This window comes from Nasonia vitripennis, chromosome 4 (genome assembly GCF_009193385.2).
Source record: "Nasonia vitripennis strain AsymCx chromosome 4, Nvit_psr_1.1, whole genome shotgun sequence".
Classification (NCBI taxonomy): domain Eukaryota; kingdom Metazoa; phylum Arthropoda; class Insecta; order Hymenoptera; family Pteromalidae; genus Nasonia; species Nasonia vitripennis.
The window spans coordinates 8929189-8950733 of NC_045760.1; the positions used below are offsets into that span (position 1 = coordinate 8929189).

General features: G+C 41.8%; 1 protein-coding gene across 6 annotated transcripts in view; it reads left to right on the forward strand.

Moving 5' to 3' along the window:
- Window positions 1-6174, forward strand: part of LOC100118989 (nuclear factor 1 X-type) — a 50690-nt gene extending 44516 nt beyond the window's left edge. For 5 of the 6 annotated variants that reach the window (XM_016985016.3, XM_016985020.3, XM_031928779.2 and 2 more), the window contains 4 exons: window positions 4020-4207; window positions 4535-4915; window positions 5235-5469; window positions 5791-6174. In XM_016985016.3, the coding sequence (XP_016840505.1) occupies window positions 4020-4207; window positions 4535-4915; window positions 5235-5469; window positions 5791-5996 (1010 nt within the window). In that variant the 3' untranslated portion in view covers window positions 5997-6174. The remainder of the gene's footprint in view (window positions 1-4019; window positions 4208-4534; window positions 4916-5234; window positions 5470-5790) is intronic. The other variant, XM_016985017.3, reaches the window with a different exon arrangement.
- The last annotated feature ends 15371 nt before the right edge of the window (window positions 6175-21545 follow it).

Below are 21545 nucleotides of genomic sequence, written 5' to 3' on the forward strand. Positions count from 1 at the left end.
GTACATTAATATTGTCCCCTTTTATATCTATTCTATTCATTATTTATATATATATATATATATATATATATATATATATATATATATATATATATATATATATATATATATATACACATTTATGTGTACGACTTCTCAGTCGAAGCACGACATCATTACGACTACTCGCTTAAACACCCTCGTTGCATACAAAGAATATACTTTAATAGAAGTCCTTTTGTACAACAGCTTGTCTCTTTGTCGCGCTTTGACTATGTTTATTTCATTGATGCCCAAGTGTTTTGTTCTTATTTATTATTCGATGTTGCCCCCAACACAGCTGAGAATGCCTGGGATCGATTGGAAACAGTCAAATTCCTACAATAAGAGTACACCACGTTAAGACTGAAAAGTAACTTACAATGAGACAACCGATCTTATTTTTAATTTCTGTATATCATGCGTTCGTAAATTTTCGATCTTCACGACTGTTTACCTTCTGTAAAATCTAGTTCTTTCTGTAATTTGAGACTCTTTTCATCCTGAGTAGTTACTCATCACATTATTTTTAACTAAACGACAGAAATGGGAAAACGATATCAAGGAGGGTTACGACATGCTCAGTCTGGCTTTAAATAGTGACAAGCTGAAAAAAATTATTAATACAGGATCCCCATCATCCTATACATAAATATATCATATCACATAAATCATGCACCATTACGATAAATTGCTTTTTGTCAAAAAAAAAGAAGTAATTTCACAATACAAAACGAAACAAAAGGCAATCTAACGCTCATAATAACCTCCCTATATCCAAAGAAGCAACTAAACGAGAAAAATCTATCTCTCTGTGTGTATTATAAAAAAAAGCCTGCCCAAGCGAAGTAGCCCAAGAAAGCGGCTCGTCGTCGTCGTCGGCTTCGTCGTCGTGACGCGGCCTGGTCCAGCGAGTCGGCAGCACCGTCGTGGGCTCCTGTACTAGTATAAGGCTGCGACGATCCGATCGTGACCATGACGAAAAGCAAGCTCCACCCGTCACCCGTAGGTCGATGTTGCAATCCTTTAAAAAAATCTCTTTTCTCTCTCTCTCTCTCTCTCTCTCTCTCTCTGTCTCTTTCACGCAACCACACACACACACACACACACACACACACGCCCACAAACACGTTTTCTCTCTGCTCGTTTAGCCGCCTGCAGCTATATACTCTCTGTGTGCACGATTGTTGGCGCGATGCTATCGTTCCTTAGAGGCGCGGCCTGACAAGTGTATACGTTGGCTCGTTAGTTTTCCGCAACCCCCTTCTCTTGCACACACGCCCACACACATACACACACACACACTCACTTTCTCTCTTACACACCCTCGCTCTGTCCCTCTGCTCGCTGTGTGTATACAAAACCGCGAGGGCTGATAAGGAAGCGCGGAGGACATTACGGGAAATGGCGAATACGTATAATACGCGGGAATGCCGCCGCTGTACAGCTGCTGGGGGGGGATTAGACGAGTGTATAGAGCAGAGCAGAGGGAAGACTTTGCAGGCTAAGCCGTTATCGGAAAGTGCGAGACACCGACGAGGCGCGCAGCGAGAGGAGCCGCTTTTTTCTTCCTTCGAGTTAGAGAGAGCTTTCCAAGGGATTATCCGTTAATTCTTTTAGCCATGTTTACTTTTCTAATCGGCCGAAACCCGGAAAACTTCGTCATCTCGCGGGATTTGCTTATATTATTGGTACAACACACCGGAGAGCGACTCGATCTTTTGTTTTTTGGCCGTGAAAAATCAAATTTCATTCAATAACGAGCATGTATATTGACGCATCAATTTTGAAGCAGAGATTGGAAACGGACAGTCGATGCGCATATCGTACTTTACTCTTTCTCGCGCTCGCGTCAGTGTCATGTACTGCAGGGGGTAAGCCATATAGATATCTGTCACATACATATACTCTGTGTATCTATATATTATATGACTGTTTGTTGCCCAACCTCTTGTTGTCTATACCTTGCTGCCTATATATATCTCACCTTATTATTATCATTATTGTTACCATGTATACTTATACCTTGCTGTTGAAGATACTTTACACCACAATCGCATACAGCTTGCGTCAAACGTCAGAATCGACGATAACGTTAGAGCAGTCGATGCAGTTTGACGCAAGTATCGCTGTCGTAAAAACACCGTTGCACACCATTGATATTTATCTATATATACATATGTGTCTCGCTCACTGTTCACACGATCAATATTATGCTCTGGGTATGTCGTATGCTGGATGGATTAACTATATATATTTAAGTCTCTCTTTATGTATTTATTCATATACATAACTTTGATCCTTTCAATATATTAATAATTTTCCGACCTACTATATATACATTATATATGATATAGGCTCGCTCTATACTTGATACTGTTGATGTGTATATATTTCTATAATAATATTCTACTCACCGTGTACGATACCACCTCTTCCATATACATGTATATATATCTGACTATATATTGTTGTTGCGATGTTAGTGTTGTTGTTTACTTCATACATATATATACCAAATTATCTATATATATATATATATATATATATCACTGTTAATGTTGATGTTTTGTTGTTACCTTGATGTTTTGATGTTGACATGCGTTATATATACCATCTTTAAATATATATAATACTCGATGTTCTACATATATAATATATATATACATTATACCTTGCTGTTTGATGTTTGTCGTTGCACTAAATGAAGCAAAAGAGTAAGAACAAACGCAGGCTGTCACGGTCCGCAAAGTCCGAGCTCGCGATTACTTTTTTCTCCATAATTTGCAATTAGATACACATATATCGCTACCGATCAGAGACGTCGCACAACCCATCGCACTTTTTGCAAAGTACCGTCTGACCAATGATCGAGCTTGGAGTTTGACTGCCCTCACATCCTGTGTCTATACATGTATTATATATCATTATGTACATTCCATGTATGCGTATATTCGCAGCAAAAAAAAGGAAGCGAAAAAATGTACGTCAAGTGCGCGCCTACGCCGTTATTATAGACTCTCCTCTCTCTTACATTCATTACACTGCTGGTCCAAAAAGAGCCGCGGAATATGAAAATTGAGCTGGGAGAGAGAGATGGAAAAAAAGAAAAGGCCAGAGTAACACGTTGCAGTGCGCATACTTTTGCGCTTACTGTATACACATGTACAACGCGTACGCGCGGACATACGTACAGCTCCCGCACATCAGATCTATGTGTGTCCGTTTATATATATATATATATATATATATATATATATATATATATATATATATTATATATATATATATATATATATATATATATATATATATATATAAATGTATACGTTTTTCCAGCCAGCCGCAGTCTCACGCTTAGAGTGCGCCGGTATACATATGTATCATATGTATTATGCATCGTGTATGAGCTTACATATCATGCATATGTATCCACTTGCCCGTAACTCGTGTTGCTCTCGTGCGCCACTAAAACCACCCCCTAATAACGATAACGCCCTCCTCTCTTTATATACACTCACTTTTTCTGTCTGTTCCTCTTTCTGCAGCCTCGCCCCCCCCCCTCTCTCTCGCTCTCCTTTCTAGCCCCTTTTTTGTTATTACCGTTTCTCTCATTCGCGGACGCGGCTCCTTTACGTGGAAAGCAACGCGCATTTCACGTATTTTCAAGCACGCTCTCTCGCCCTCTGTGATGTGCAATGTGGGTCAGTTTATTAATTTCAATTTAATTAGAGAGTGCTTTTTCATCTCGCGATGGTATGACTTTTAGCGTCGGAATTTCTCTCCAATTTATGAATTACGAATTACCACGTTAATTTGACGATTGCTGGTCAGGGGGTGGTTTGACGGGGTGGTTCTTACATTGAACGTACCTTCAATCAACGGAGGTTGCAACGACAAGCCGAGACTACGACGAGAATGGCTTGAGCAAACATGAAATTCCCTCTGTCTGCAACACGAGCCAGAGATGTGGTCTAACGCATGGTGGAACTGTGTTTCAGGATTGCACTCGCCGCACGAGGGACTTGCCGGAGGCTCGGGCCAGAGCATGTCTAGCCTCGCCTACTACCAGCCCGAGCACCCGGGCTCAGCCGGCGTCGTCAAGTACCCGGAGAACGGCCACGACACCCTCTCGGACTTCGTGACCTTCGTGTGTCAGGAGGCCGAGAACACTCAGCAACTACCCCAGGTAGCTTCCGTGGCTGATGAGACGAACAGCCCTATCGTTGATGACACCGCTCGCTGGAGTTATCGGTTTTGAATCGCAGCTTGTAAATTAATCGTTAGTTGTGTATATTTAACGAGCGCTGTCATCAAGGGTACCTTCGCGTCTCGACAGAAGACGATCGCCGCCGTCCACTTGCCCTGGATCGCTTAATGTAACCGCACCGCGTTGCACTTTCTGCTGCACTCCGTTGAAAATTTTACAAAAGAGCTTCAATGAGCTAAACGAGCTCTGGGGCGACTGGACGGGTGCTCGGCTTTCGATAGTTGATCGGTGGCGTACAATTTCCAGACGCAACTCGCGGGCCCGCGGTCTGGCGTGCAAAAGTTCTCACAGTATTATCCGAGCTCGATGTTGCCACCACCACCGCCTGCGCCGATGGCCAGGCCGGTGGCCATCATCAGGTCGACCGGCGAGCTCACCGCCAGCAGCGCGAACTCGCCCCCGAACTCGACGGGCTCGCCCAGTGACCCCTCGGACATGGGCTCCTCATCGGCGGCCCAGGCGGCCCAGGACCAGATGGCTCAGGCTGCAGCGGCCGGGCTCGTCGGTTCCGCCTGTCAGACGTCCGTCGACCCGGCCGGCAGGAAGAGCCCCACGAGGATCCTCGTCACGGCGCCGCACACGAATCGGGAGTACACCTTTGCTCACTTTCACTCGCAGCCTGGACAGGTGAGCTTTCTTTTACGATTTATTTTTTTCGCGAACGTGCAATCGCCAGATTTAACAGGATCCATTTGGGCGAGCTGAGAGTGTCACGCTTAGAAAGTGTAAAATTGCAGGGAGGCTGCGCTTTATCAGCGATTCTGGCTCTCGTGCGATAGGGAAACTCGACATTGCGCACGCGAAACTTTAAACAGCAGTTTCAAAGTATTTACCGTAATGTGCCTCGCAGTCGGAGTTGAAGCGCGGTTAAGCAGCTTAAACGATAATTGATACGTCCCAGCTATACACAGCGCGGAAGCTAACTTTTTTATGTTCTCTTCCGCAGCAAATCTTCACGTACCCGACGATCAGCTCGATGTCCGGCGTGATATCGCCGACGAACCTCTCGCTCTTCTCCTCCCCTGTCTCGGTGACGAGGCCCGTGGCAACGCAGAGGTCCGTCTCCAACATCCCGCCGCGCTGGAACACCACGCCCTTCATAAACCTCGAGGATGATTACAATATGATAGCGCCGATTATTGCGGGCACGGCCAGCGAGCCGCCCACCGCAATGGAAGAAGGTATAAAACATATCCCTACTCTCGTGAATTATTCATGCGGCGCACGCGCGCCCGCGCAAGGGATAACTTTCGCTCCCCGACGTCACTTTGCGCGCGCGAAATTGGATTTCCAGCTCGAATCGGAAGATATGCGCGCGCGAGAGAGAGCGCGAAAGAGGAAGGAACGGCCGTTCGGCTCGTAAATATAGCGTCTCGTATAGGATGGAGCACTTTTTTTCAGTAATAGAGAAGTTACGTTACACGCGGCTCGTGTGCGCGACCTGAATCTTGCGAAAAGCCTAAACCATTTTCAAAGGAAACTTTATAATTTACATATTACAGAACGATACTTCCATCCCGTCCATACGAGCGTCGTTGACAAGAATGGTAACGACGGCATGATGGCCAGTGCCCTCGAACCCACATCGCATCACCACCAACAGCAGCAGCAGCAGCAGCAGCAGCAGCAGCAGCAACAACAACAACAACAGCCGCAGCAGCAAGTGATGCAGCAGGAGAAACTCGGCAGGCCAAAGTCTCCCCCGTGACACTGGAGAACGCTTGGCTACGGGCCGGACGTCAGCTCGCCGAGCAGCCCCACGAGGGACTTGTCGCGCCGCTGCTGTCTACTGGCCCGGTAGACTGCTGCTGATGCCGCTGCTCTGTTACTATTCTCGTCCGGTTTGCGATGATATTACGACACTCGCACACTACACACACAGCCCAAGACACACTATTATTGTACACACAGTCGAGTTATTACATTATGCTTCCAGTTGTATGTTAAGTCGTAGTGAGAGGAGACGAAAGTTAGAGAGACCCTCGATGCCTCGGCACCGTCATGAGTATACCGTTTCGCTTGCTCTTTCGCGGTTTCGTTATACCTGCGGATTTCTCCGAGGAAAATCTTCCGCGCGGCGAGGTTGTCTCTGTACACACACACAATATATATATATATATATATATATATATATATATATATATATATATATAATATATTATCGTTGTGACTCTTTCGTAGACCTTTATACAAAAGCGAGTTTCTCGTAAACTCTTGTGCCAAAAGACGAGACGTAGCTTTTTCTATATATTTCCGTGTGAGCTGCAGTAGCACGCGGTTTGTACACTGATGATGACGACGATGACGATGATGATTTTTCTAAGACGAGCCTCGATCGCCGAAGATTTTCTATACGCCTCGCGAATTCGTAGCTGTTTTTATTACATTGTTTTCGCTTGAAACGCGCAACGATTGACGCTCGTTTGTACGACGTGGCAGCTGCTGTCACACAGTCTTCCAAGCCTACAGCCGCATCGCTGTGTTTTATGATACAGTATAGTTCGCGATATTTGAGTAGATAGGATAATCAGTTGCTTTGTACTTACACCTCGTATTCTCTCACACACACACATACATACGGATACACATAGAACTCTCGGAAATCGCACGACTCGAGCTGGACATCCGGATTAAAAATAAAGTGAAAATCGTTCGCGAACGAAATCTACTATTATGACGAAATACGAGAAATCAAAAACACAATAACAAATCGGGGATCTGCCCTCAAAAGTCAATATATTATGATAAATTTAAAGTAGATGTACAGTTTTTTCGAGAAGCTTAGCGTTGTATATAGTCGCGTACACGAGATATATACAAACGTCAGTATTGCCTATAAAGTAAAAACCATAGTGATTTTCGTTTTTTGGCGAACGAAAAAAAAGTATATTTTGTACACGATGAGGCGATGATCGACGAAAGAAAAAAGCATAAGCAACGACGCGACGAAAATGATACGAGCAAACGTGCGTGTCTGTGTGTCGAGAAAACGATTTGTACATTCGTATAAAGGTGTTATAAACTTGACTCGTTTATAGTTGTGCTGACGGGCAGAGGAATCACAGGGGGTGTAGATTACTGCAAATGAATTTCGCGAGAAACTAACGATGCTTATGGATGCGGTTCACCGATTTCGCGCGATTATGTTATAAATTCGTAAAAAAAAGTGCAATGAGCATCTATAAGTCGTTGGTCACTTGGAATTATATAGTGTAGGAGGCAATATGTAACCGATCATTTGCCTAATGCTCAGGCTAGTGCTAACACTAGTTAAGACTAGTGCGAACTAGTCAATAGAGGCTGCTAGTTAGAACAAAAATTACTATTTAAAGAAACAAAAAAGGTAATTCGTAGCTGACTTTTTTCTCGAAAGGAACAGATATTGTAATCGAGATTAACTATTGATACGCAATTATAATTGATAGAGATGATCGTACGGATTAAGAGGATCAATAATAAGGAACTAAAAACGAATATAATAAGCACGCAAAATCTGTGACGACGAGCAATAAGCGACAAAAACGTGCGTCATTAACACTTAAGACTTTATACATATATATGCCGCGCGATTTAATTTTCAAGAAAAACGAATGGAGAGAAAATTGAGTATAACACAGAGACTACCTATCCTAAATGCTTCCAACGGCTGTTATAAAAAAAAATAATGCGAATATAACGCGCGAAGTGATGATAAAACCGTGCAGTAGTATATATGACGATAGAGAAGAGAGTGAAGAAGAAAACCATATGTTCGCGTGTAAATTGTAAACGAGCGTATATTTATTATTCATAAAGCGTAGATCTTCTGCGGATAATATGATACGTTTCTTCTTCGCTATAGGACATACCGTGCTTCGACGATTATAAACGAACAAATACGAATTGAGTTTGCGATTTATCGTAGAGTTTAAGGGTTGAGAAAGGTTGCATAAAACAAAAACAAATGATTTCTCCCTTTCCCCGCTATTACCGCGTTGAGGGTCGTGTGTTCTTACTTTTATGGTGACACTCGCATACACACGTCGTTTATTTATATTCTGTAGGAAAAATGAGTTTTATAAATAGTACATACATTGTTTATTATTAGGCGGATGATATTATGATTTATTTTAATTGTATCATTATGACATTACTATTATCACAGCTGTAAGGTTATTTTTATTTACTAGGTAATTATTATTGTATTGTAATTTTATCGCATTAGTTATCGCTACTATGCGCATTGTATTATATTACGAATTTAACTTGGACTTCGTTAGCTTGGTTTGTTCAATTAACGGAGAGACAATTTACAAACAATGTTGATCGAAACACAAAATATTGATCGTTTAATAGATTGTTAAATTTAATTTAATTTTTTCATTCCTTCGCCTTTTCTTTTCGTTCAAGAGTATCTTCATCCTTTTTACGACGGTAAGAACTTTCTTCTTTTACGTTGGATTATTTTGCAATAACACATTAACCTTATTATATTCTCTGCAACTTCCTAACACATAGGCGTGAAAATTTTGTTCCTATAATTATGTGATCTTTCGACGCAAAAACGTGGAATAGTCCTGTATACCATCAAAGAGATATGATGGAAAGTAAAACAAAAAGATGACCCTCTTTGACCGCTATGAATTTGGTTCACTTTTCAAGCAGACATACGCTAATTTCGTGACGCGCCTATGGCAGCAGCAATAACTGCGAATATAACGATAAGTTTATTTATTACGGTGCTATTATATTATTACGATAATGTATATTGCAAGCAAGAACAAGTATGACGACGACGACTCGATACTGCTGCTGCCATTATAACGAGCTATATTGCAATACTCCTAAGTCTATTACTAACACTACTATATTTTAGAATAAACTATAAGCTTTACTTCTACTGTTAAAGGAAGCATCGCGACTGATCCAAGCGTTATTCGTCATGTATACACAATTCTTTTCTAGAAGTTCTAGATCATTAATAATATGTGAAAAAGATAAAGTAATGTATGATTAAAAAATGTTTTTAATTTAAAATGTAGATTTGCTAAATTTTTGATGCATGACGAATGGCACTTCGATCGAAAGGGTATATTGAGACTACCACCATCACCACCACTGCTATATACTAACTCTACAATTGTTACCACCACTTTTGTTATATACTATTATACTACTAATACGTTATTATAAAGAAAGCAATTGACTACTACTACGAAATGGCTACAGCTCCTATATATATAAATATACTCTATACGCTATTACTTTAAAAACGCTGCAATTCCAAATATCACTATAAAAAAACTGTAATACTACTACACTATAGTGAACCTAAATTTACGACTGCTATATTATAATATACTTTCTTATTATATATAGTTTACGAAAAACAGTGTACATAGATATAATTTTAAAGAAAATTGTAACATTTAACGAGCGGCATATATAGGGGACGAGGAAACGAGTTTTCATTTGGAAATATATATATATATATATATATATATATATATATATATATATATATATATATATATATATATATATATATATATGAAAATATATTTACGCATTTGTTCAGCGATATTATATACAAAAAAGAGTTCGGCAGAGGAGAGATTCGATTTAGGAGAAAAATATAGTATATATACATTTATAAAAATGGACAAGAAGATTAGCGTATTATTATGTAAAGGTCAGATATAAGAGAAAGATAAATACACTCACGCGTAAGGTTCGTAGTTATTAAAGTCGCGAATAAAAAAAAATGCTATAAAAGTATGCCAAGCAGCCCAAGTAAGATAGAGTTAATACGAGAGAATACAGTACATGTTGTATTTTTTATTTGACGAGAGAACGCAAATGAAAAAAAAACTGTCTTCGTTGTACCAGCCCAAGGAGTTGGTGCAGAATCGTTTATAAACGTCTCTGATAAAAAAAACAGGGTGGTCCGGGATCGCGTTAAATAATACTATAACAATAATTATAATACATCATGATTTGATATTTTCTTTTATATTTTTTGCTTGATATATAGACGCGAAACAATAAGATATGATAATGATGTATAATATAGTAACATGCTTGTGAAACAAAATCGTGCCTTTCATTTTCTAATTTTTCAACGATGTGTTCTTTCGATATCTAGTTTGAAAAGAAACTTTCAGCTACACAGTATTTGTAATAATCCGAAATCCTACATTACTTTCGTTTTTTTAACGTTAATTGGTTCAATTATGATAACACACGGAAATCGCTGGAAGAAAATAACTTTAACGCGTCATTAAAGTCTGAAGTTCTGAGATGCAGAATAGTCCATAGAATATATAGTTTGAACAAGCAGTTCTTACTGGCTAGTGAAGTAGTTGCTCTGCGTTCAATATTCGGTTGAAGCGTTAAAGTTTATTTTCTATAGCTTAGAATATTTAGAGACGTTTTTAAGTGCGCGGTCGTGATAACTTTATAAAATAAATATCGTATAAAATACGTAAAAGATTTGTATTATTTTTTCAAATTTAGAAAATTTTCAATACTATAATCTTATACTATTATAATCATACACTTATACAATTATTCAAATTATCGTTCAGTCGGCTATTAATTGTTTTCGCGTTGGAATTCGCTTAAGTAATTTAAGGAAAACGGTCTACAACCGTCGTATTAAAAAAAAAATTGTGAAAACTTAAACAGAAAAGGCTGAAGGTACCAGTTTTGAGGTACGGATAAGTTGTAAGGTTGATAAAGATGCTGCTAACGCGTTAACTCGAGAAATAAATTTTTTCGCTATATATTTCTTCTTATTAGATTAAGCCAAATGTAGATATTAGCCGCAATTACTTTAAAGCTATCTTTGTAACGAGGAAAAAAAAGATAAACGAACGCCGTGATTGCAACGAAACAAATAGAAACAAAAGTCTCGCGAGTATAGCGATCGCAAATATTGGACTCACCCGAAAGAAAATTTTTGTATAGCGTCTCGAGCTGCCTTGAACCGAAAGTGCATTATAAAAATCGTTCGCTCGACGGGTCGAGAGTGAGAGAAGACGAAAAACAAATAAGGCGCATTCTCGATCGGATCGACGACACGAGGGTTTTTCTACATAAAAGTAGTTTCACGTATAGACGAGTATATGAATTAAAAAAAAAGATAGCTAAGTAAAACAGTAAACGTAGACGAAGTGTATACTACCGACAAGGCCATTAAGTATATACGTAGATAAATTTAGGGACGTGTGCTTTGATTCTGTTGAGAAAAGTTGTACACCTCGTGAATAATCATTTATCTAAATTTGATGAATTTGAAATAAAAAAAGAATGGTTTACTTTTCGTGAAAAATAATAATCAGTGTAATCAAAAGGAACATCGAACTCTGATGTTTGTCATTTCCGCCCAAGTTTCCTCGTTCGATGAATTGGACAATACAACACTGGTAACATCAGCGGAATCTCAGTACGACTCGAATTTTCGATTAGCCACGATAATAATTATATCGTAATCGACGACTATAGTCGGAATAAATATATAGCCCGGGCCACCTCCGTAAAAGAACTTACAACAAAAACCAACACAGATTAAATCATACAACGAACTTATAAAAAATAAAAAGAAAACTGGCACGAATTTTGTACGCAGCGGGAAACTGTAACTCGAAGCTAAAAAAACTAACGAAATTATCACCAACGTGGAATTTGAAACGTACGGAACTGCAAGGAGAAATTTAAAACAAACGAAACCAACGAAATATAACGGTCCTATATTGTAAATATAAGTGATATGCTCCGCTTTTTGGCGATAACATTTGATAAAGCAACGCGTTCAATTTGCGTTCCACGTTTCTGATCGTTTCGGAAATGTGTATCCTTGTACGAAGTTGAATCACGTTACTATAATATAAGGAGGGAAAAGAGTGAAGGATCGCCCCAGTCGAGGAAACGTAGTCAAATTATCATACAGCGCAATTAACCAATTGAGGAAAAAAGTAGTGAGACTTGCGTATTCTATAAGTAATTATACGTAAACAAAGTATGCAATTTGCAAATATAGGTTTAAGGAGTAAGCAGAATAACGTTAACTATATACTTAAAAATAATAACACAGTGAAAGGTGCATATAAGCGAGCTAATTTGATATTATAAAATAATAAAAGAGATGCACAGAGAACGTCGTTGCGAGGGATGACGAAAAAACTGTGGCAACGAGACGTCGATCACCTATTAAGAATACCACTACAGCAACGGTAATATTAATAGTAATGAACCATAATTATATATACCGATGATAAAAACAAAACTAACTAAAAAGAAAGACGATAGTGCGTTTACGACGTTATATACATAATAATAAATTATAGATAAAACACAGTGATATATTTATCGAATATTTATTGAGCAATAAAGATTATAATACCAACAATAATAAACGAGAGATGAAAACTTAGAACTTGGGTAGCGTAATTGTACAAAGCATTTGCAAGAACAGACAGCAGTAACAGTTACCAAAAAAAGAAAGCATAAAAAAAGAATTAAAAAAAAGAATAAACTTTCGAGTTTAACGACTCGAACGCGTGCGAGACGTGAGCAAAAGGTAAAAAACTCGAGACGCAGCGCCGAGCGTGCGCGCTTTAATTTTCTTTATTTTTGGCGAACCTTCGAGACATAAATTCAGACGCACACAATTTGAATCGAAATAAGATTTCTGCAGCGTTTCGAGCTTCATTGAAAGCAGTATTTAAGTATATAAATAAAAGTAAAAAAAATCTTTTCGAAAATTCGTTTCAACGTTTCAGCGAGTTAAGTGCGGTCCTACATTGGTATCTCTCGTCGTTTGTTTACCGATTGCTAACGAGGTTCATGTATATCAGGGATTAGACTAATTAGCACAAGAATACGAAGAGTAAAAACGTCGAAAAAAAAAAATAAACGACAAAGTGGCAAACGTGGGGACGACACGAGAATATATATAGGGATAAGTGAAGGCACGAAGGGTGGAGATTATAGGGTGGTGATAGTGGTGGAAACGAGCTTGGTGATAACATAAATAAACAAAAAAAAAGCAAACTATAAGGAGGGGATATAAAACACACGTAAATTTACACGTCACGGAATAGACGCAGCCGCCTCCTGCAAGTCCTGATGATGTGTGTACGAGGAGTACATATAGCAAAAAGGCTGTTGTTGTCCCTTGTATTGACTATACGATGTGTCGCGCGGAATTTGACGAGATAGGAGTGATTAGGGGATCGACGAGTGTTTTTTGTCACTTGACCGCGCCAACGATACGTTGTGTCCATAATGTCTCAATTAACAATTATGTATTATATATCCGACAATATTGATTATTAAAATTCTTAATACATAATTATGGAGTGTCGTTATTTCCTGCGGATGAACCTGTCATACGTTTATTTTATATTTTATTTTCGTTCGCTTGACCTGTGAAAACAAGTACGTCTTTATTTGTAAAAATAATATCAGTAATTTTTATTTCATGCGAATTGTGATGACGGCAGCACTTGATGTTACGTAATCGTGAATCATACAATGGAAGTATAGGAGTAGGTAAAAGTGCATTCGAATGCAGTTTCGGTCGGTAAATTGGAGATCTTCCTCGACTTCAGTCCTAACGGTACCGACGGACACAACTTCCACTTATCTCTTAAAGGTACAATACAATTCTACAGCTAGTTTTAAACATTGCATGGTAAACAGCGTTTTTATTTATTTATTTATTTATTTATTGATATTAAACGGGCTGAAGCCCTTTACAAAGAATTTTACAATAGAAAACGATCCTTAAAGAGAAAATGGAGAATATATACGAAGTTGAAGTCAAAAACAAAAAACAAAGTTTTTCAATTTTGACTTAAATTGCGGCAGTGCAGAGATCTCGGAGACACTCTGCGGAAGGGTGTTCCACGACCTTCTCAATCTATTAACAGTAGAGAAGAATCCAAAATTAGACGTAGAGGATTCTTCCTGGAGAGGACGATGGTTTCGGAGGGAGTAGGCAAGATCCCTGATACGAAACTTATTAATAATCGTGTCACACGAGATGTAATCATGGAGGACCTTGAAGGACAGCAGGCAGTCATGATAGTGGTGCAAACTCTTTATAGTCGGCAGGTTAAAAAATTGAGATAAATCCGTGTAGTCATTCTTGAGCCGACTCATCGGTCGGTTATCCTTATAGGCAAGATACCTGATTACACGATGCTGAACAGACTCAAGCCTGTCAGCACTAACCTTAGTAAAGGGAGACCAAATGGGTGAACAATAGAGCAAGGTCGGCAGGACTAGAGATCTGTACAAGTAGGCAATGGTGCCATACTGTTTAAAATCAGACGTAGTTCGCTTGCTAAAACCGATCTGCCTGCTAGCATTCGAGGTCACATGATCAATGTGTGGACCGAAAGTTAGCGCCGAGTCGAAGTGGACCCCGAGGTCCCTGATTACATTAACTCTCTCTAACTCGTGGCTACCCATGCTGTAACCGAAGGAGAACTACCTCTGGCCTCTATGAAAGGATATACTATTGCATTTGTTGATATTTAAGAGTAGGCCGTTCTCCCTCGACCACAGCACGAGAGCGTCCACATCCGACTGCAGCGACACAGAGTCCTCCAGGGACTTAACGCACGAGAATAACTTTACATCATCGGCGTACATAAGAACACTCGAGTACTTAATATAAGAGACTAGATCATTAATATACAAACAAAAGAGGAGTGGCCCCAGGTGCGATCCCTGGGGAAAACCCGATGTAACGGAAACTGTAGACGAGACACAATTATTAAAACGGACAACCTGAGTACGTTCATCAAGATACAACGCCAAGAGCGAGTGAAGGACACCACGCACCCCAAAATTCCAGAGCTTCGAGAGCAATCTAGCGTGATTGACTTTGTCAAAAGCCTTGGACATTTCTGTGTACAAGGAATCAACTTCACTTTTAGTTTTTAAAATAATAGTATGGTGGAAACAAGAATATTAAATAATGATTCACAAGATTTTCTGCGCGTTTAAGAAAATAAATCAGCATGTTCGCAAGTATGCGATATCAGTTTCTCGAATAGCGATTGTAATAATATAAGGATGAACAAATATCAATCACTTATAGTCCAGCGCAAAACACTATATTGATACATCATGATCCTCGCGGCTGGTACAAACACTCATGCCATACACATCTATCCCTCTGGATTAACCATAACGCGCGAGGGGGTGGATTTTAACGGAGAGAGGACATGATACAGCGCGCGTTTCCAAAATCAAATCGCTTTTCGAGAATTCAAAGCTACTGCCGCGCGCCGGCCTTTCATGTGCGTCTCAATTATCTTTATGTAAATTTGCTCGGTTTCGCGGTGTTGGAGAGCGGGCTGAGCGCGAAACGGAGCCGAGGGAGAGGGAAAAGCCTCGCGGGCCAATGCCTTCGAGCTGCTAGACGCAAGTGTACAAGATGATGATATTCGCGACTGATACGGTGTGTACTGTGTGCAGGCGGGACTGGTAACTGGCGTCGTTCGCTGCTGAATTTCCGGTTTGAGGTGCGCTTGTGGATATAATCGACGTTTTGAATGTTTGGATTCGCTATAGCGAGTTCTGGACTGATTTTGGTACGAAATTGTTGTAACATTTCCGCGAGTAATCTGATTATTAGAATTTCCATTAAAACCTATACGTAAGCTCATTACCGACAGGAGCTACTTACGCGTTCAGTACATTACAATCCGATTTTACAGTAGGGCACGTATGTACATACGCACATTTCCAATATACTTGCATTCAATAACGCGTGAAAATGTCGCATTGACGGTGTATGGGCGGGTCTCATCATCGGAGATTTCCCGCGCCAGCCCATCTGTCAAATTTCGCGCGCATTATATCTGTTATTATTACCGTTATAATTCTTGATTCCCTGATGGGTTTTCGCCGGGGATTCTGCAGCAGATTTGCCGCTGCTGACCACAGCGCGCAGGGGGAGGATCTTGACGATATGGCCTTTATCCTCATTGTGACCGCGACGGGGAATTGGTCTTATCGCTTCGATTTGTCGAAACGTCATAATATACCGTTTTAATTTGTTGAACATTATTATATTCGATGTTTTAAACTAGCGCAAAAGTCGTTCCTAATTAGTTTCGAAAAAGGAAACGAAAATTGTGTACTCGGCATTCAGTTTTTTGATCAACTAATCCCAGCAGAGTACACAACGTTCAGCATTTATTTTCTTTACATCCAGCTCGCCAACTCCGCCGAGATAGACCAACCAAGCATATAAAGCGACTATCTCAAAAGACGAAATAGAGAGAAAAACAAGCACACACAGCCGCGCGGCGTTAAGTGCAGATTCGTAATATTCGCCTCCGGAGAGACGTCGCGTCGTCGAGACCAAAGCAGGAGCAGCGGAATTGCACCTTTAATCAAGATTTCTACCAATTTGCGAGCGCCGACGGCGCGAAGACAAAGCCCTTTGTTGCCGTAACTGGTTGGGACTTCAAGTGTTCCAACTCCACACAGAGAGCCGCGAGAGAGAGAGAGAGAGAGAGAGAGAGAGAGAGAGAGAGAGAGAGAGAGGAGAGAGGGTGCAGACTATACACTATACACACACACACACACACACACATATATATATATATATACACACTGCCGTAGAGCTGAGTCCGATGCGCCTGGTGCATGTCAGCTCTCTCTCCCTCTCATACATGTATATAGCGACTGTGTAAAGATGGCTGTGAGAGTGCGAGCGACATTCCGTAGTCGCGTCGATTTGCATAAGTTCGCGGCTCTGTGAATCGAAGCCATTAGCGGCCAAATTCTTGGCCGTGTAATGAGTTTTGAAGAAGTTTTCAGCGAAGCTGCTGCTCTGTATTATATACAGAGCTATATATGGACGAGGTCAAATTAGTCTCGAGCCGTCGACCGGTCGTATTTGCGGGATTATGTATATACTGCCTTCGATTTCTGACGAGGCTTGTTTTCTTCTTCTCGCGTTCGCTTATAAGAGAGTGTTTAATCTTGTCGTGTAAATACGCCGGTTTGTCAAATGGAAATTCGAAATAAAAGCTCGGCAACACTTTCAAAAAAAACTCAGCAAAAAAAAATTTCCGACACCATCGCCACTCCATTCCCCGGCAAAAAGGTGCACATAACAAAGCTCCGTCATCATCATCGCACCTACTCGCACGCGCCGACTCGCACTTGAAGCGAACTAGCCGCTGGCGTCGAATAGCGAGACAGATCCGCAAGGTTAAAGCCGAGAATCGTCGTCGACGATTCAGTGTATATACATCTACTCGAGGAAGGGGAAGCAGCAGCAGCAAAGGGTTATAGGATTCCCCCGACGTCGCTTCCGGCGTCGACGTCCTCTGCGGCATAGAGCACAGCTCACGTCCCGCCGATGCTCGAAGCTCTGCTCTGCCGCTGCTCCCTCTGTTTGTGTTTGCTAATTGTGAATTGTCTGCGCCGAGGAATGCTCAGACAGACAGCGCCGGCACTGCTAGGAAAAGACGTCCCTCCGGGCTCTCTACTGCACTTTCGACCCTAGAGCCTCTATACTTTTTTTTTCTTTTTACTTTGGTTTCCTTCTTTTTTGAAATCGCGCACGTGTGCGTGGGTGCGACTTATACAGTATCACTGGGAAGCGCACTTTTCGGCGCTCGCGGATTATTTCGTTGCTTTGTGGAGCGAGGCAGAGGCTTTCATCTCGTGCGGCCTTTTTAATTATGCCGACTTTTGCCACCCTTTCGTCTCTTTTTTTATCTTTCGCGGCCTGGCGGTAGGCAGGTATACGCGACCTTTGTGCGAGTGAGGATCGTGTACGGTTGACTGGTGCGGATCTCAATTTGACTTTGCGATCAAAAATGTAAGGGGGCATGTGTGGAATAAAGGCGTGGGAAAATTAATTGGAGACGGGCGGTGTGATTGTAATTATAAAATATGCATGTATAAGTATATGCAAGGGGGAATAATAAAGTTTCGAAACTTCATTGTCTTGTGGTACATTCTGTGCATAATTTTTGCAAAGCATTTTTGGACTAGCTCTTGAACTCTTATATTCAATTGTTTTCTCTAGAGAAAAAAAATGGTAAACCGCAGCTAACGGACAAACGCGAGCAAAAAGAACTACAGGCGCGAGAGTATACGGAAAATGAGCCAGATAGAAAGCGAGGGACAGAACGAGCTGACAAACAAGGAGGGACGTCACGATCCACCCCCGCTTTCTATCCACTCGCTGATGCAAAGGGACGACAGAGAGACATATTGTTTGGTTCAGTAATTCCTCGCGTTATTTCCACTGTTTGCTTTTTAACATCGTACACTGATACATTGTTTCAGCACTGTCCCTTGCGGGCTTGTAAGCGCATTTTACGGTACACGCGTCACACTGGAGTCTCATGTTTTTTCATGCTTGTGTTTCCAATTTTGAAACATTCTATCTAATCGTATAAGACAATCAGTATGCACCTTTAATCAAATGTAAAAACCTCGCAAAATCAGCAACAATTAGAAATCGCTTTAAAACCTTCTTACAGCGCCTTATCGACTCGCCTATGCAGCACCCACGCACCTAAAAGCCCCTTTAACGCCGATGCACGCTCGTGAAATGTTTGCACGCGGCGGACGCTCGCCAATACTACGACGTCTCTGTTCTTCGCGCTTGTCACATAGCACTGGCGACACGTGCTGTGTATCGGCGGCGGCAACGGCGTTCGGGGGCAAACATTAAATTAAAGGATTGCCGCCTCGAATCTCCATTGAAATCATCGGGAGCGAGCGGCCCATTGTCGGCGAGGAGAATGAAACGATTGTGTCGCGCCCGAAGTATGAAGCGTCGTAAGTGCGTTTATGATTTTCACGGCGATTGTCGGACACAAAGGAGCAACAATGAGCGACTGGGTGGAGAGGTCTTGGCTTCAAATGCGACGATTAGCCGGAATGGATTTTGCCGCCGCGTGGATTGGCCGGATCGATTTTTTCGGTGGCGAGTGTATGCGTGTTTGTTTTCGATGGTGAATTCAGTGTACGTGTGAGCGCTTTCATACAAGTGTCTTCTTAGAAATTCGTTAAAATTATTATAATTGACGTTCACCTACTAAAATCAATAAACCCGAATTGCAACAAATTACATAATATTATATATGTACAATCGTATGCCTGTAACAGGACGTATAGAATAAACAACAATTTGGTATGCTTTCGTTGCATAAACAAAAATAATATTAATCGAAAACCAAACCAACATATATCATTCCGAACATCGACCACCCCCACCCCAAATACAAACACACGATCCCTCGACTCGTCTAGTTACGCTTTATGAACATCGCAGCCGCGTCGCACCGAGGCAAAAAGGACACCAAGGTAGTCTCTCGTTTCCGCACACATCAGCGGCGACAGCAGTAGCAGCAGCAGCAGCTCCTGGCAAAAGGTAAGCATACCCCGTATACATATACCAGTAGTGGGGCGATCTCTCACCTCATTGGTCTAGCCCAGGGGGTGGAACATCGCCAGCGCCATTGGTCGAGCTCGTTCGCCATGCGCCGAAAGGGGGATCGAGTCATATCGGTGGTAGGGGCTAAAAGGACGGCTCCGGGATTGCTCTTGCAGTCGCTTTCTTCTTGAGCCTTTTTCGGCCTCGCTGTACATAGCAGGCGCGCAGCCCCCGTATGTCCTTTTTCCGAGCGATTCCTCGGAGCGCGGATTCTTTTTTTCCTTTTTTTTTCTCGCTCGCCCGCGGCGCAAAGCTACTATGTGGCTTGACTGCTTTCTGAAAAGGATTTTTCAAATGGCCTTTTGCGATTACTTGCTTTTTATATGCTTTTATTTTCGAGTTGCTTATAATGCTGACGCAGTGCTTTATTTCGTGAAGTGTATTTTTATGACTATACCTATATAGCTATGCATAACAATTATTTACTCCTTAGGATTCAGATGCGTCTAAAGTTTGATTAAATAATTATAGAATTATCTGCAAGAAAACAGCATCACCTCGTTCCAGCAATTCAGCAGCACCACTCACTTGGTCATTTTCCGGTGCAGTCGCGCCGTTCGCTGCGCATTATCTCTCAATCTCTTCCTCCGCGCAGCGGTATCGAACCCTCTCCTCTCCTCGCAATCGCACACACGCGGAGCAGTGCAAGAGAGGGAACTCAATTCAATGCACTTGGCCGCCACCGTAAGCCCGTTTCGCCCGACGTCGCCATAATACATCGAGGTGTATGTGTGTGTGTATAACTAGGTATGTGTGAGAATGGCCGAGCAAATACGCCCGCAGTTTGCGCTTTCTCTCTCTTTCTCTCTCTATAGGTATATATCCTTCTCTCGCAAAGGAGCACCACACGCGATGCGGCAGTTCTCGCTTTTTGTCGGTATACCTGTTTGTGTGTGCATACGCGACTTTGCACAGAGGATCGAAATCCCGCGGTTGTTTGTGCTCTTTTTTTCTGCTTTTTAATTGGACGGGCATCGGCATATGAAAGAAAAACTTTGAAATTCCCGCCAATTAATCCTGCACGAAACCATCAAGCGCGCGGACATCGGCAAATAGTCCGCTCTCGATCCGACAAAGACACGCGAGTGAAGACGACGGGGAAACAATAGGCGAGGACCATGACGTCGACCCCTTGAAATTCACACTATGCGCCAGCTATATAGCTGCGCACGGGCTTCAGGGGATTGTTCATCTGCGGGTCGCGTCGACGCCGCGAGCGACGAGTCAAGTGCGCGCGCGTATGTCTGTTTCCGGTGCGACACACACACACATAAACTCGTATTGGATCGATCGAGGTGTTGATTTCGAGCGAGTTCTCTATCGATCGAGGAATTAAGATTTCAGCAGCTACATGATCATCGAAGCGTATAAAAATCGCCGGAAAAATTCATAACCGCACGAGAGGCATAAGCTATGATTAATTCATAGATCCGAAGAAGACCACTCGAGCGGCAAACAAATTAAAATACAAATGGCCCCGCGGCCCGCGGAGCGAGACCCGAGGACCAATTTGCGAGAAATCCTCTTCGGAACGATATCCTGCAACAACAACAAAAAACCATCCTCTCTCCAATCCTCGCTCCAGCAGCAGCCTAAGGGGCCATTCGTCGACACATCCCGCAGGTACATATCCACAACACCCCTCAAAGCCATCAGAGTCTCCACATCCACCTCTCCCTCGCAAGGCAGGTAAAACTCAGCCGCTTGAGGGGCTCCCCGTGCACCAGGCGTGAATTGCAAAAGCTCCGCCTACGCGCAGCCACGCCTACATCCCCGTCGTCGTCGAGCAGG